The sequence below is a fragment of the Eutrema salsugineum genome, unplaced genomic scaffold, assembly GCF_000478725.1.
Source record: "Eutrema salsugineum unplaced genomic scaffold, Eutsalg1_0 scaffold_3, whole genome shotgun sequence".
Lineage (NCBI taxonomy): Eukaryota > Viridiplantae > Streptophyta > Magnoliopsida > Brassicales > Brassicaceae > Eutrema > Eutrema salsugineum.
The window spans coordinates 1,122,749-1,135,227 of record NW_006256756.1 but is presented as its reverse complement, the minus strand read 5'-3'; the positions used below and the strand labels follow the sequence as shown (position 1 = coordinate 1,135,227).

The window sequence follows — 12,479 nt, the reverse complement described above, 5'->3', positions numbered from 1 at the left end:
TCTTGAATAGTAATTACTTTTACAGAATTGTTTTTGATATATCACATGCTAATTAATCGACGAATCTATACTAGTTTTTAGTAAACAGCTTGCTATAGGTAGTCGTAGATCCTAGTGCATGAAACCATGTCTGTCTTTTTCTTGTGAACCATACACGTCAATTTCAGTATATTATATGAATCCTGCATCAAAATTTTGAGGCCAAATTTTGCATGACCAGCACATGACTTATAATTTTGTACTCTTCTAGATAAATCATACGCTTTCTTACTTTCATGGTCATATTTATGGATTCATTGATTAAGTTAATTGTTTGGGTGAGAACTTAGTTATACGGCATGATAGGAATAAATTAATATATGGTGTTTGTTCTTTTACGAACTTAAGTATTATTTTATTAGTTTACGAACCCTAGCAAATCTGTTTAGTTTAATCCCTTAACCGATTAATAATCCTAATAACCGGTTTCCAAAATTAAATCTAATTTAACCGGTTTTGTTGTTTAATCGATCAATCCGATCGGTTTAAGCTTAATCGGTTAATTTCAAATTAGTTTCCAAAATCAATCTCTAGATTGCCTAAATCCTAAACCCTAAACCCTAAACCCTTAATAAAAAAAAAAAAAACCAATGTTTATCTATTAGAGCTAAATTTGGAAACCCTAGTAAACCGGCTAGGTTATAAACCCTAAGGTTCGATTTTAGAGTTCCCTTATATATCAAGTTTCCTAAAATAGCAAGTTTCCTTAAATGGAAAGTTTTCCCAAGAATACCTTAAATCCCTTATTCCAATGATCATAGTCTCATACTATTGATTATTTAACATAAATTATTATATGTTTCAGATGTCAAACATTCAGAAGGTCGAATATGAGGCACTCACTGTCTCCGGAGATAACTACCTCAAATGGGCCCTTGACACCAAGATCTACCTGAACTCAAAAAGTCTGGGTGAATGCATCAAAGATCCCAACACCGCGACTCAAACAGAACGGTACTCGGCGATATTTATTATCCGCCATCACCTCGCTGAGTCTCTCAAGCAACAATACCTCACTCTTGAGGATCCACTCGAACTTTGGGTGGCACTGAAAAAGCGATATGACCATCAGAAAACGGTCATACTGCCCCAAGCCAAGTTCGACTGGAAGAACCTACGGTTCGAAGATTTCAAATCCGTCGAAGAATTCAATTCCGAACTCTTTCGGATAGTTGCACTCATAAAACTATGTGGCGAGGAGGTCACTGATAAGGATATGCTAGAGAAAACATTCTCTACTTTTGGCACTCCCAATGTTGTTCTCCAACAACAATACCGTGCCATGAATCATAGCACCTATGAGGATTTGATATCTTGTTTACTGCTTGCTGAGAAGAACAATCAGCTTCTGTTGAGGAACAGTGCCATGCGGCCTCCAGGATCAGCCCCATTGCCAGAAGGAACTAGAAAAGAGTCCAACTTCGTCCAACGTAACAGATCCTCAGATCGTGGACGTGGACGTGGAAATGGACATGGACTGCGCGGCAGAGGACGCGGTAGACCGAACCAAGATAACCGACCTAACCTCAGTTTTGGTCGGGGTAAGGGTCGTGGTATCAACAAACCGACCCAAAGAGGCAGTTCATCTAGACCAACTCCTTGCTCAAGATGCGGAATGACTAATCATTGGGTCAAGAACTGCCGTACTCCCAAATATCTTGCTGAGCTCTACCAGAAGTATGGGAAAGATAATCATGAGGCTAACCTGGTTCATCAAGTCAATGAAGATGACTCAAAGGATGATAAGATTGATGGCATGGATTATGAGCTCTCCGACCTCCTTGATTGATCTCAAAAATCTGAATTTGTTTTTCATTACTCCTTAAACTTTTATCTTTTGTTTTTGGGATTTATTGTCTTTACTTTGGATTTTTAAGACCTTTTGCTTTTACATTTTAATTTATGGAGTAATGTTTTATTTACATCTCATTTTTGCATGTTATTGAATTATAATTCTTGTTTAATGAAGATATGCAAGACAATATGGATATCATTGTGGATAGTGGATCGAGCCACACCATTCTAAAAGACAAGAATTACTTCATAAATTTAGTAATCAAAACCGCAAACATTAGCACTATAGCGGGTAGTTCGAGCCTAATAGAGGACCATGGCCAAGCTAATGTGTTGTTATCAAATGGCACATATCTAGACATCTCTGATGCCTTATACTCACCCAGTTCTAAGAGAAACCTATTGAGTTTCAAAGACATAAGATTGAATGGTTTCCATATCGAAACTCAGGATGAAGGGAACAAAGAGTTTTTAATTATCACTAAAATGATAAATGGCAATAAACAAGTTCTTGAAACTATACCCGCCGTATCTACTGGCATTTACCATGCTAAAGTCAGTATGATTGAGGCTAATGCTGCTATCAAAGCATGGTTTTTAGATTACACTATTTGGCATGATCGCCTGGGTCATCCCGGTGCGAACATGATGCGTAAATTAGTCCAGAATTCTAAAGGGCACAGCCTTAAACCAAATGGTATTTTCCCTCAGCACCTCAAGTGCACAGCTTGCTCACAAGGGAAACTGATTACCCGACCTTCACCAGTCAAAGTGTCTAAAGAGACCTTGAACTTTCTGGAAAGAATCCAAGGAGACATATGTGGACCAATTCACCCACCTTGTGGGACATTCAGATATTTCATGGTCCTCATTGACGCATCGACCCGCTGGTCGCATGTATGTCTGCTCTCTTCTAGGAACCAGGCTTTTGCTAGGTTATTGGCCCAAATCATCAGATTACGAGCCCATTTTCCAGACTTCCCATTAAAGACTATACATCTTGATAATGCTGGTGAATTCACTTCCCAAGCGTTTAATGAATATTGTATGTCCATAGGGGTAAGTGTTGAACATCCCGTTCCACATGTCCATACACAAAATGGATTAGCTGAATCCTTCATTAAACGAATTCAATGGGTTGCTAGACCATTACTCATGAGGTCACAACTCCCGGTCTCAGCTTGGGGACACGCAGTCTTACATGCCGCTGAACTAATACGCATACGACCATCTAGTGAGCACAAATATTCACCATCCCAATTGCTAACGGGTCATGAGCCAGACGTCTCCCATATTAAAACATTTGGGTGTTCAGTCTATGTACCCATTGCACCACCACAGAGGACTAAAATGGGACCTCAAAGGAGGATGGGAATAAATGTTGGTTTTGATTCTCCCACCATCATAAAATATCTCGAGCCAACTACAGGAGATCTGTTTAAAGCCAGATATGCAGATTGCCGATTTGATGAATCGGTATATCCTAGATTAGGTGGTGAGACAGACAAGCTGGTAAAAGAACTTTCATGGAATCAAACATCCACACAATGGCAAGATCCTCGGACTCTAGAATGTGATTCAGAGGTCCAAAGAATTATACATTTACAAAAGCTAGCTAATCAATTGCCAGATTCCTTTGCTGACCCGAACAAAGTTACCAAATCGTACATACCAGCTTGTAATGCACCAGTACGAATAGATGTCCCCTCAGGGAAAAGTCAAGTTGCTACAGAGTCTGACGCACGTAAGAAACGTGGCAGACCACCAGGTTCCAAAGATAAGAATCCCCGGATATCAAAGAAAGGTGCAATGATTGAAACCGGGATTCAAGAGAACACGGATACAGCCTCAGCTGATACTTACCCTATCAAACCATCTCAAGAGGTTTGGGACGCCAAAACTCAAGGTTCTGAAGGGATTGATAATAATGAGATCTCAATCAATTATATCATATTCGGTTCTCTATGGAACAGAAAAGATGTCGACATCAATGAAACTTTTGCATACAAAGTAGCACTTGAGATTTCGCACACGCAAGAGGATCTAGAACCCACGTCTATAATTGAGTGCACTCGTAGATCATATTGGCTGAAATGGAAAGAAGCCATAAACGTGGAGTTGAATAGTTTAAAGAAACGGAATGTGTTTGGTCCGATCTTAAGGACACCATTCGATGTTAAACCAGTGGGAAACAAATGGGTCTTTGTGCGTAAAAGAAATGAATTCGGCGAAGTCGTTAGATACAAGGCACGCCTTGTAGCACAAGGATTCTCACAGAGACCCGGAATCGATTATGAGGAGACTTATTCTCCAGTGGTGGATGCAACTACATTTCGATTCCTCATAAGTCTAGCCATAAGAGAAAACTTAGATTTACGGTTAATGGATGTTGTAACCGCATATCTTTATGGACCACTGGACAGTGAAATCTATATGAGATTACCAGATGGTATTGAGCTCAAAGATAAGCATGCATCTCGTGATAAACACTGCATTAGGCTGAACAAATCCTTATATGGACTGAAACAAAGCGGACGTATGTGGTATAACCGGTTAAGCGAATATCTCATCAGAGAAGGCTACGAAAACGATCCGATCAGTCCATGCATCTTCATCAGAAAATATCAAAACAAAGGATTTGTAATCATAGCAGTATACGTGGATGACTTGAACATCCTCGGAACATCTGGTGAAATCGCCCAAACAGTTGAATGCTTAAAAGCAGAGTTTGAAATGAAAGACCTAGGCAAAACTAAATTCTGTTTGGGATTACAACTTGAGTACGTCAATGACGGAATCCTTGTGCATCAATTGGCATACATTGAAAAGGTACACAAGAGATTCAATATGGACTAGGCCCACCCATTGACCAGCCCAATGGTTGTGAGGAGCCTTGGATTGGATAGTGATCCATTCGGTCCAAAGAAGGACGATGAAGAAATCCTCGGTCCTGAAATGCCATACCTCAGTGCTATAGGAGCATTAATGTACTTGGCTAGTCACACTAGACCAGACATCTGCTTTGCCGTGAGCCTCTTAGCTCGCTTTAATTCGTGTCCAACTCAAAGGCACTGGAACGGTATTAAGCACATCCTTAGATACCTTCAAGGTACTAAGGACTTGGGATTATTTTATTCTAACCATAACAAGGATGGTCTAGTTGGTTTTGCTGATGCAGGATATTTGTCAGATCCGCACTGTGCCCGGTCTCAAACCGGTTATGTTTTCACGCATGGAGGAACAGCCATATCTTGGAGATCCATGAAGCAGAGTATTGCCGCTACCTCATCCAACCATGCGGAAATCTTGGCCATTCACGAAGCTAGTAGAGAGTGTGTTTGGTTGCGGTCCATGACTCAGCATATCCGATCAGATTGTGGTATGGACGAAGATAAGGAGCCTACGGTGATGTATGAAGACAATGCAGCTTGTATCGCTGAACTCAAGGACGGCTACATCAAAGGTGACCGGACGAAGCATATTCTGCCCAAATTCTTCTTCACTCATGAGCTACAGAAGGATGGTCAGGTCAAGGTTCAGCAAGTCCGATCAAGCGAAAATTCAGCCGATCTATTCACTAAATCATTACCGACTTCTACACTCCGGAAGCTCATTCATCAGATAGGAATGCGTAGACTTAGAGATCTACAATGATGCCTAAACCAGGGGGAGTAATGCGTGTTGTACTCTTTTTCCTTCACCATGGTTTTTCCCACTGGGTTTTCCTGGTAAGGTTTTAATGAGGCAACGTTCCCCAGCGCATTATAGAGATCCCGGTTTTGTGACAGGTACGGTTACCTTGTCCAAGGGGGAGTGTTATAAACAAATGGACTTCTAGTAACCGGCTCATTAACCATCAGGTTAATGTCTCATGGCCCATTAGGGTTTCTGATGCATTAGTTATGTAATGTATATATACACTGCTTATGAAAATAATAAGATCTGAGTTTTTCCCTTAATAAAAAATGTTTATTTGCGTTGCGTGTAATACATTAATTCCGACGATTAAAACACTAATTGCTTACAGAGTCCTGGATTGTAAGCTAATAATTTTTATTGGAAGAAAATGTGCTTAAGCTCTTGGCTAGAATATACATTATGTTTTAGGGAATCAGTACCATGTTTGAAGATCAAATTCACATGTCTCCTCGATAGATTTTACACAGTAAACTTAACATACATACCATATTTTTCTTTAACAAAAAAAGAAAATAGCATGTAATTAGCGGAAGCAAAATCAAGGGCCTATGGATGTCCACGAAGACATAAATGTCTTAAGGCTCATTATGAAAAGCCTTGAATTATTTTGTTTTCACTATTTTTGGCCCATTTATTGATAATTTTGTACATTTATTCATGACAGTTATTCTAGTCCACTGCTAAAACGGCCTACTAAACCTGATGTTAAGACGGGCCATATTGATCAAACACCTCACCTCATATTTCATTTCGAAGATGCAGAGGTTGGGTTTCAAGCAAGGGGAGGAAAGTTGGAAACTGTGTGGGAGGTAGAATAGTAATCTGAGTTCATTCTTTTATGTTCCTAAGTTGTATTCTATAGTGCCTAAGTGGATAATCGATTGTAAGACTAAATTTTGGTTAATGAAAAGCAGATATTGAGCCCAAAAAAAAAACGTGATGTGAAAAGTTATATTTATGGCGCGAAGCAAAATAAAGAAGTATAAGAAATCAAGGACCAAATCGTTTTGTATCTCGAACTTTTTGCTTATTTAGAAAAACAAACAACAAAAAAAACGTTAGTAAAATTAGATGGTTTCAAATTATTAGTTTTTACAATTAGATTAGATGGCAAATGTAGGCTTGTAATAAAACGTTTATTTGATGATAAGCACTATAAAAAAAAATTAATATTCGTTTAATCAAATTTTAGACGACAGCTAATTATCAGGTGAGCCATGTAAAAGAAGAGAGAGCGATTTTGGCCAACAACAACCAAAAAAGGAGAGAACATGCAAAAGCTAAGAAACATCACAAATGCTAAGTGGTGTTGATGGAGAGAACCAAAGACATGTTCACAGTCCATATAATACCAACTGCCTAACATTACAGCCTGTCCTCATCCCCAGACTCTACTTTATCTTTTGCTCGTTTAGATTCATTCAATTCCTTAAGATAGTACACATTTGGCGTTAAAACACAATAGTTTTTCTAGAAAACAAATTATAGCAATAATTAAGCAGTAAAAATAGACACAAAAATCAGTTGAAACCTTAGAGCTAAGTGATGATTCAGCAGAATAATCATAAATTGTTATATTCGATAAATGAAATGTTGTTTTTATTGGTTTATATATTTGTAGCATATGCATTATATATATATATATATATTGGTGTTTTTAAGTAGAAGAACACAAAATTTAATTGATATTCTGAATGATAAAAACATTACCATAGCATCAAATGGTTTAGTATGATCATATTCAAACAAATCTTATTTAGTCAACTAATTTATAATGATGTCCAAAAGTTAGAGCGATTCAATTATTATTGCGACTTAATTAGTTACTATAACCGATTTTAATAGCAAAACCTTTTTGTGACAAAGTAATTGCAAAAATATTGATATTCTGCATATCGATTATAAAAAGTACGATCATCTAAGTTACGTATAATTCTTATTTTAAATCTGTATGTAAAGATAGTAAAAAAAAAAAAAAACTATCATCGAGAAAGCCAACAAAAGATTATTCTATTAAAAAAAAAAAGAACGAAGAAACAATTTGCTTCGTATATGAAGCTGGGGGCGAAACCACGCAGCAAAGAACCCCTTCACGTTGCAAGTGGTCGTCCACAACCAATAAAAAGAAACTCCACCGCCTCAAAATAGTTTACGATAATATTATACCATATTTTCGACACAAGAAATTATATCATATGATTCGTATATTATTAGCATCTTATATTGTTCATGAAAAAGAAAAATATTGAAATTCTTTCGTTGTCAAAAGAAAGGAGTATATTGTTATTCTTTTTTCTTTTTCGTCTGAATTTTATATTGTTATTCTAAACCATGAAAGTAGTATTCAATAACACAAGTAGAAACTTCAACCAATGGCATCTTGACATTGCCAAAACACTTACATATATCTAGCGTTACTTGGCCTACTTTACACACGTCTACATGTAGATTAGCCTCAATCATTAAGCCCTTCGAATAATATTCTATATTTCTAAGCTACATAAAAGAAAATCATTTTTGTTACCGTTTTCATTGAGATTTAACGATTCTCACAATTAAGAATTATAAATCAGATTGTTGAAAAAATATGTAAATTTAATCAGACTATTGTATTAGTAAATACTAGATGATAGCTCAATTTAAAAATTAAATGGGAAAATTTTAAAGTTTTTTGCTCTAAGCTAAACAGGTATTGTTCCATCCGTTTCCATAAATATTTTTATTTTTTATGAAAAAAATAAATATAAATCAGTGCTTCAATTTCCAATCTATCTATACCATTTCTAATCAATAGAATGCTATTTTAGTTAGATTGTATATTTCCTACACTAAAAAAAGCTTTTTAAAATGTATGAAACTCTTAAATTGTTTTAAAGAATCTCAATATAAAAATAGTTTTTTTTTTGGGCATCCCACATTGGTTTAACATCCTTTTAGTTATATACTAATATCACACATTTAAAACTGAATCAAAACTATTTTTATAAAACATAATAAAGGCTAATTTTGACTTAATGAAAGAAACAAAAAAAAAGGCAAAGCTAATTATGAGTCAACGGCCACAAATTGACGAAGTCGTTTTTGGGGGAGTGAAAAGACAATTTCGAAGTTGCTTCTCTCCTTTCCTCCTCCTCCTCCTCTTCTATATAAACCTTCCTCTCTCGTCTCTCTCATTTCACATCCCTCAAGCCAATTTCGAAAAGTTTGAGAGAGAGAGAACACAGACGACACCAAGTTTCTTTCAATCTCGTTGCCGCAGATATTAACATTTGCAATTCTCGGATAAATCTCTCCTTCTGCGGCGGCGAAAAAAAGAAGAAAGAAAAACTCCCAACGAACAAAAAAAAAAGTTTGAACCTTTTCATTGTCTGTTCTATCCCTCTCTCTCTCTCTTCAAGAAACCAAAAATGGCTCGTTCTCTCTCTGACGTTAAGCTCGTATCTGCTTTCGTCTCTCGAGAACTCTCCAATGCAATCTTCCGGTAATATCGCTATGCTCTGACTTTTCTCGTTTATGCTCTGTTTTTTTTCCTCGTTACGCTCTGTTTTTCTGAACGGTGTCGTTTTTGCGTTTCTTTGTTAAACAGACGCGGGTTCGCGGCCACGGCGGCGCAATCGAGCGGTGGAAGAAGTGGAGCCGTTGCTTCGGCTGTGATGAAGAAGAAGGGAGCGGAAGAATCGAACCAGAAGATTTCTTGGGTTCCAGATCCCAAAACCGGTTATTACAGACCGGAAACCGGTTCCAATGAGATTGACCCAGCGGAGCTACGAGCAGCTCTTTTGAACAACAAGCAGTGATTAAATTAATTGATTAAAAAAAGGGGCAGCTCTTTTTGATTAATTATTTATTGTCTTAATAAGAGGAGATTAGGGGAATTAAGGGGTAATGATCTGCTGCGGTGAACCCCATTATCATCTGCTAATTGCGATTCTGTAATAAATAAATAGAGAAACGTTTGGTTCCTCTGTTTTGTAACAAAAGGATCGTTTGATGTATGATGTATTCATAATAGAGTTATTTTTCTTTCTTAAAACGTTGATTTACTAGCAATTTCGCCACATTTTAACATAGCTTAACACAATTAACATTGACTCGATCTTAGAAAATATATCGTCATCTGGTAGGTTCGACTTCTTTTGTAGTAAAATTAAGGGGTATTTGCACAAATAACTTACAATTTGAAGTCAAATGCAAAAGTAACCTCTTTTTTTTTCCTCTTTAATAAATACCACTTTCTCCCTATTATCTCCTTACAACCACATATATTCACAAAAATGTCATTATATTTTTAATTTTTGTTTTTTTTAAAAAAATACTAAAAAGACACAACCATCCTAAAATATATCATTTGTTTACGAAAATGTCATCTTCTTCAATTTTGCCAACCACCATTACCAACCAGTTTTGAAGCTCTAAATGTTTGTCCAAGCAATTTTGAAGCTCTAAATGTTTATTATGTCGCTTATAACTTCATTTTACCTACAAATTTCTCTCCAATTTCATCTAAAAAACTCTTTCATGCTCATTTTTATAAATTCCAATTTCATAAATCATCTATTTTGGAGATTCTTGCATAACAACGACTTAGCTAGTTTGTTATCGGTGCTATACAAAATTCTGGGTGTTTGTCAAAGTTAATCAAATTTAAATTGGAAGTAGGTAAACATCTACTTCATTTTCTTTAACATTTAGCTCTGTTTCGCGAAAGCAGACTTCTTTTTCAGTCTGCTAGTCAACGCAGAGGTTAGATTTGCAATTGACTTTTTTTTAATATTTGTGTAAGCAGACTTCAAAAGAAGTCTGCGAATTGTCCTTTGTAAACAAAAAAAATCATGTAGACTTCTTTTGCAGTCTGCGAGAAGAAAAGGTTATTTTTGCATTTGACCAAAAAAATTGAAGAACTTTGACTTTTATAGCAGACTTCTTTAGAAGTCTGCTATTTCGTAATTTGACTCGAGAGGTTATTTTTGCAATTAACCAAGATTTTGATAACTTTTGACTTTTATAGCAGAAGTCTGCTAAAAAAAAATAAATAGCAGACGTCTTTTAGAAGTCTGCTATTTATTTAATTAAGATTCGGTCAAATGCAAATCTGACCTACAAGCAGACTGTTAAAGAAGATTCGGTCGAAAGTCAATATTTTGGTCAATTGCAAAAATAACCTTGAGTAAACTTCTTTTGTAGAGTAGACTTCATAAGCAGACTTCTTTACTATAGCAGACTTCTTTTACTCGTCAGCAGACTTCTTAAGAAGTCTGCTCTAAAAGTCAAACTTTTGGTCAATTGCAAAAATAACATTTTCTTCTCGCAGACTGCAAAAAGAAGTCTACTACGAAAAGTCAAATATTTGGTCAAATGCAAAAATAACCCTTTTTAGAAGACTTCAACGTGAAATTTCCCCGGCGGATTTTGAACGGATGTCTGTATTTTTTTAAATTTTTAAAATGCATTTTATAAAGTATTTGTAATGTTTTTTTTTTAATTTTAAATTGTAAATGCATTTTATGTATGATTCTTGCACCTGTATGAGTTTGGTGTGTTTATGTGTTATAATTATAAAGTTATGAATTTTTTTGGTTTGAAAGGTAATTAGCACATCTAAGCAGACTTCTAAAGAAGTCTGTAGATGAAGTCTACTGTTACGTATTAGCATATCATAGCAGACTGCATACGAAGTTTGCCTAATTATTTTTTTTAAAAAAATTCATTTTTGAAATGTTTGTTACTTGTAAAAATGATTTTCTTGTTTTGACATGTTTATTTGTTTTTTGTGTTGCATCTATATGAGTTTGACGTTGTTATGTGTTATAATTACAAAGTAATGAATTTTCTTGTTTGATTTATCTATTTTTGCAAACTTCTAAAGAAGTTTAGAAGTCTACTTCCTTTCAATTATTTTTATTTGTTATTGTTCTTGCATTTGTATAAGTTTGAAAAATCAGTTATTCTTGCATTTACCTGTCATGGTTTGTCCTCAACTTTAACTATTGGCCACTTTTGTTAACGGTCTTGATAGTATATAAATTACTTTATTAACGCGTACAACGTTAACAAACTCTTGTGGTCTGGTGGAAACAGACCCACTTGTTGCCCAAAATACATGGGTTCGAACCATTATGCTTCCAATTTTGGTTATTCTTTTTGTTTTAAAAAAGGGCATAATTGTAATTTTGTTTTTGTTTTCTATCTAGGGTTTTCGAGTTTTGCAACTCTTTTTCGCGGCCGCAAGCCAATTTTTTCACATAATCAGTCAGTTTTTTGCATTATTCTTATTATTCACACCTAAATCTTATAGATCTGGCATACATATATTGATTTCAAGTCTTAAACGAAGAAAAAAAGAATTTTCAAAGAATTTGATTTCAAGTCTTAAACGACTAATTGGTCTTGGCGGCCGCTTTTTAGAACATGGGATACAGACAATGGATCCGAGAGAAAGAAAATAAAATAGGAAAAGGATGAGAACAATACACTGGAAAAAGCCTCTGTGAAAAAAAAAACAAAAAACTTAAAAAAGAAAGGGACTAATCTAAGAAAGAAATCAGCTTGTGGTCATGAATGGAATTGCTCTGATGACAAGCTGTTGGTAGAGAGCCACAAGAGCTGCACCAACGAATAATCCCACCCAGAAAATCCACTGCAATAACAAAGAAAACGACCAAAATAACATTAGAAGAAGATGAAATCAACAAAAATTTGTAAAATAATTAAATGGGACAGATTCTTACGTGGTCGTCCCAAGCTTGGTCCTTATTGTAGATGATTGCAGATCCGAACTCAAGTGAACGAAGAACATAGCAAAAATGGAGAGCAGCAAGAAAGAGGATTATAGCAACAAAGAAAATGCAGCGCCGTTTTTGGAGAGAGGGATCAAAGTGGAGAGTTTCTGATTTAGGGTAAAATCTCATTTATATAATAGGGAAAAAATATCCGGTTATATCTGGTTA

General features: G+C 35.8%; 2 protein-coding genes across 2 annotated transcripts; both read left to right on the top strand.

Annotated features, from left to right (window-relative positions):
* Positions 1-844: 844 nt before the first annotated feature.
* LOC112085130 lies at positions 845-1,828 on the top strand. Its single transcript, XM_024154152.1, has one exon. The coding sequence runs from the start codon at positions 845-847 to the stop codon at positions 1,826-1,828; it is 984 nt and encodes a 327-aa protein (XP_024009920.1).
* Positions 1,829-8,709: 6,881 nt separating this feature from the next.
* LOC18015257 (protein SENESCENCE-ASSOCIATED GENE 21, mitochondrial) lies at positions 8,710-9,566 on the top strand. Its single transcript, XM_006396382.2, has 2 exons — positions 8,710-9,013; positions 9,119-9,566. Exons 1-2 carry the CDS (start codon positions 8,940-8,942, stop codon positions 9,327-9,329), a joined length of 285 nt encoding a protein of 94 aa, XP_006396445.1. The 5' UTR covers positions 8,710-8,939; the 3' UTR covers positions 9,330-9,566.
* The last annotated feature ends 2,913 nt before the right edge of the window (positions 9,567-12,479 follow it).

Excerpts from the sequence above, each read along its gene's own strand:
- LOC112085130 (XM_024154152.1), top strand. The coding sequence starts at position 845 with ATGTCAAACATTCAGAAGGTCGAATATGAGGCACTCACTGTCTCCGGA.
- LOC18015257 (XM_006396382.2), top strand. The coding sequence starts at position 8,940 with ATGGCTCGTTCTCTCTCTGACGTTAAGCTCGTATCTGCTTTCGTCTCT. Across the intron at positions 9,014-9,118 it reads CTCTCCAATGCAATCTTCCG|ACGCGGGTTCGCGGCCACGG; the intron begins GTAATATCGCTA and ends TTTGTTAAACAG.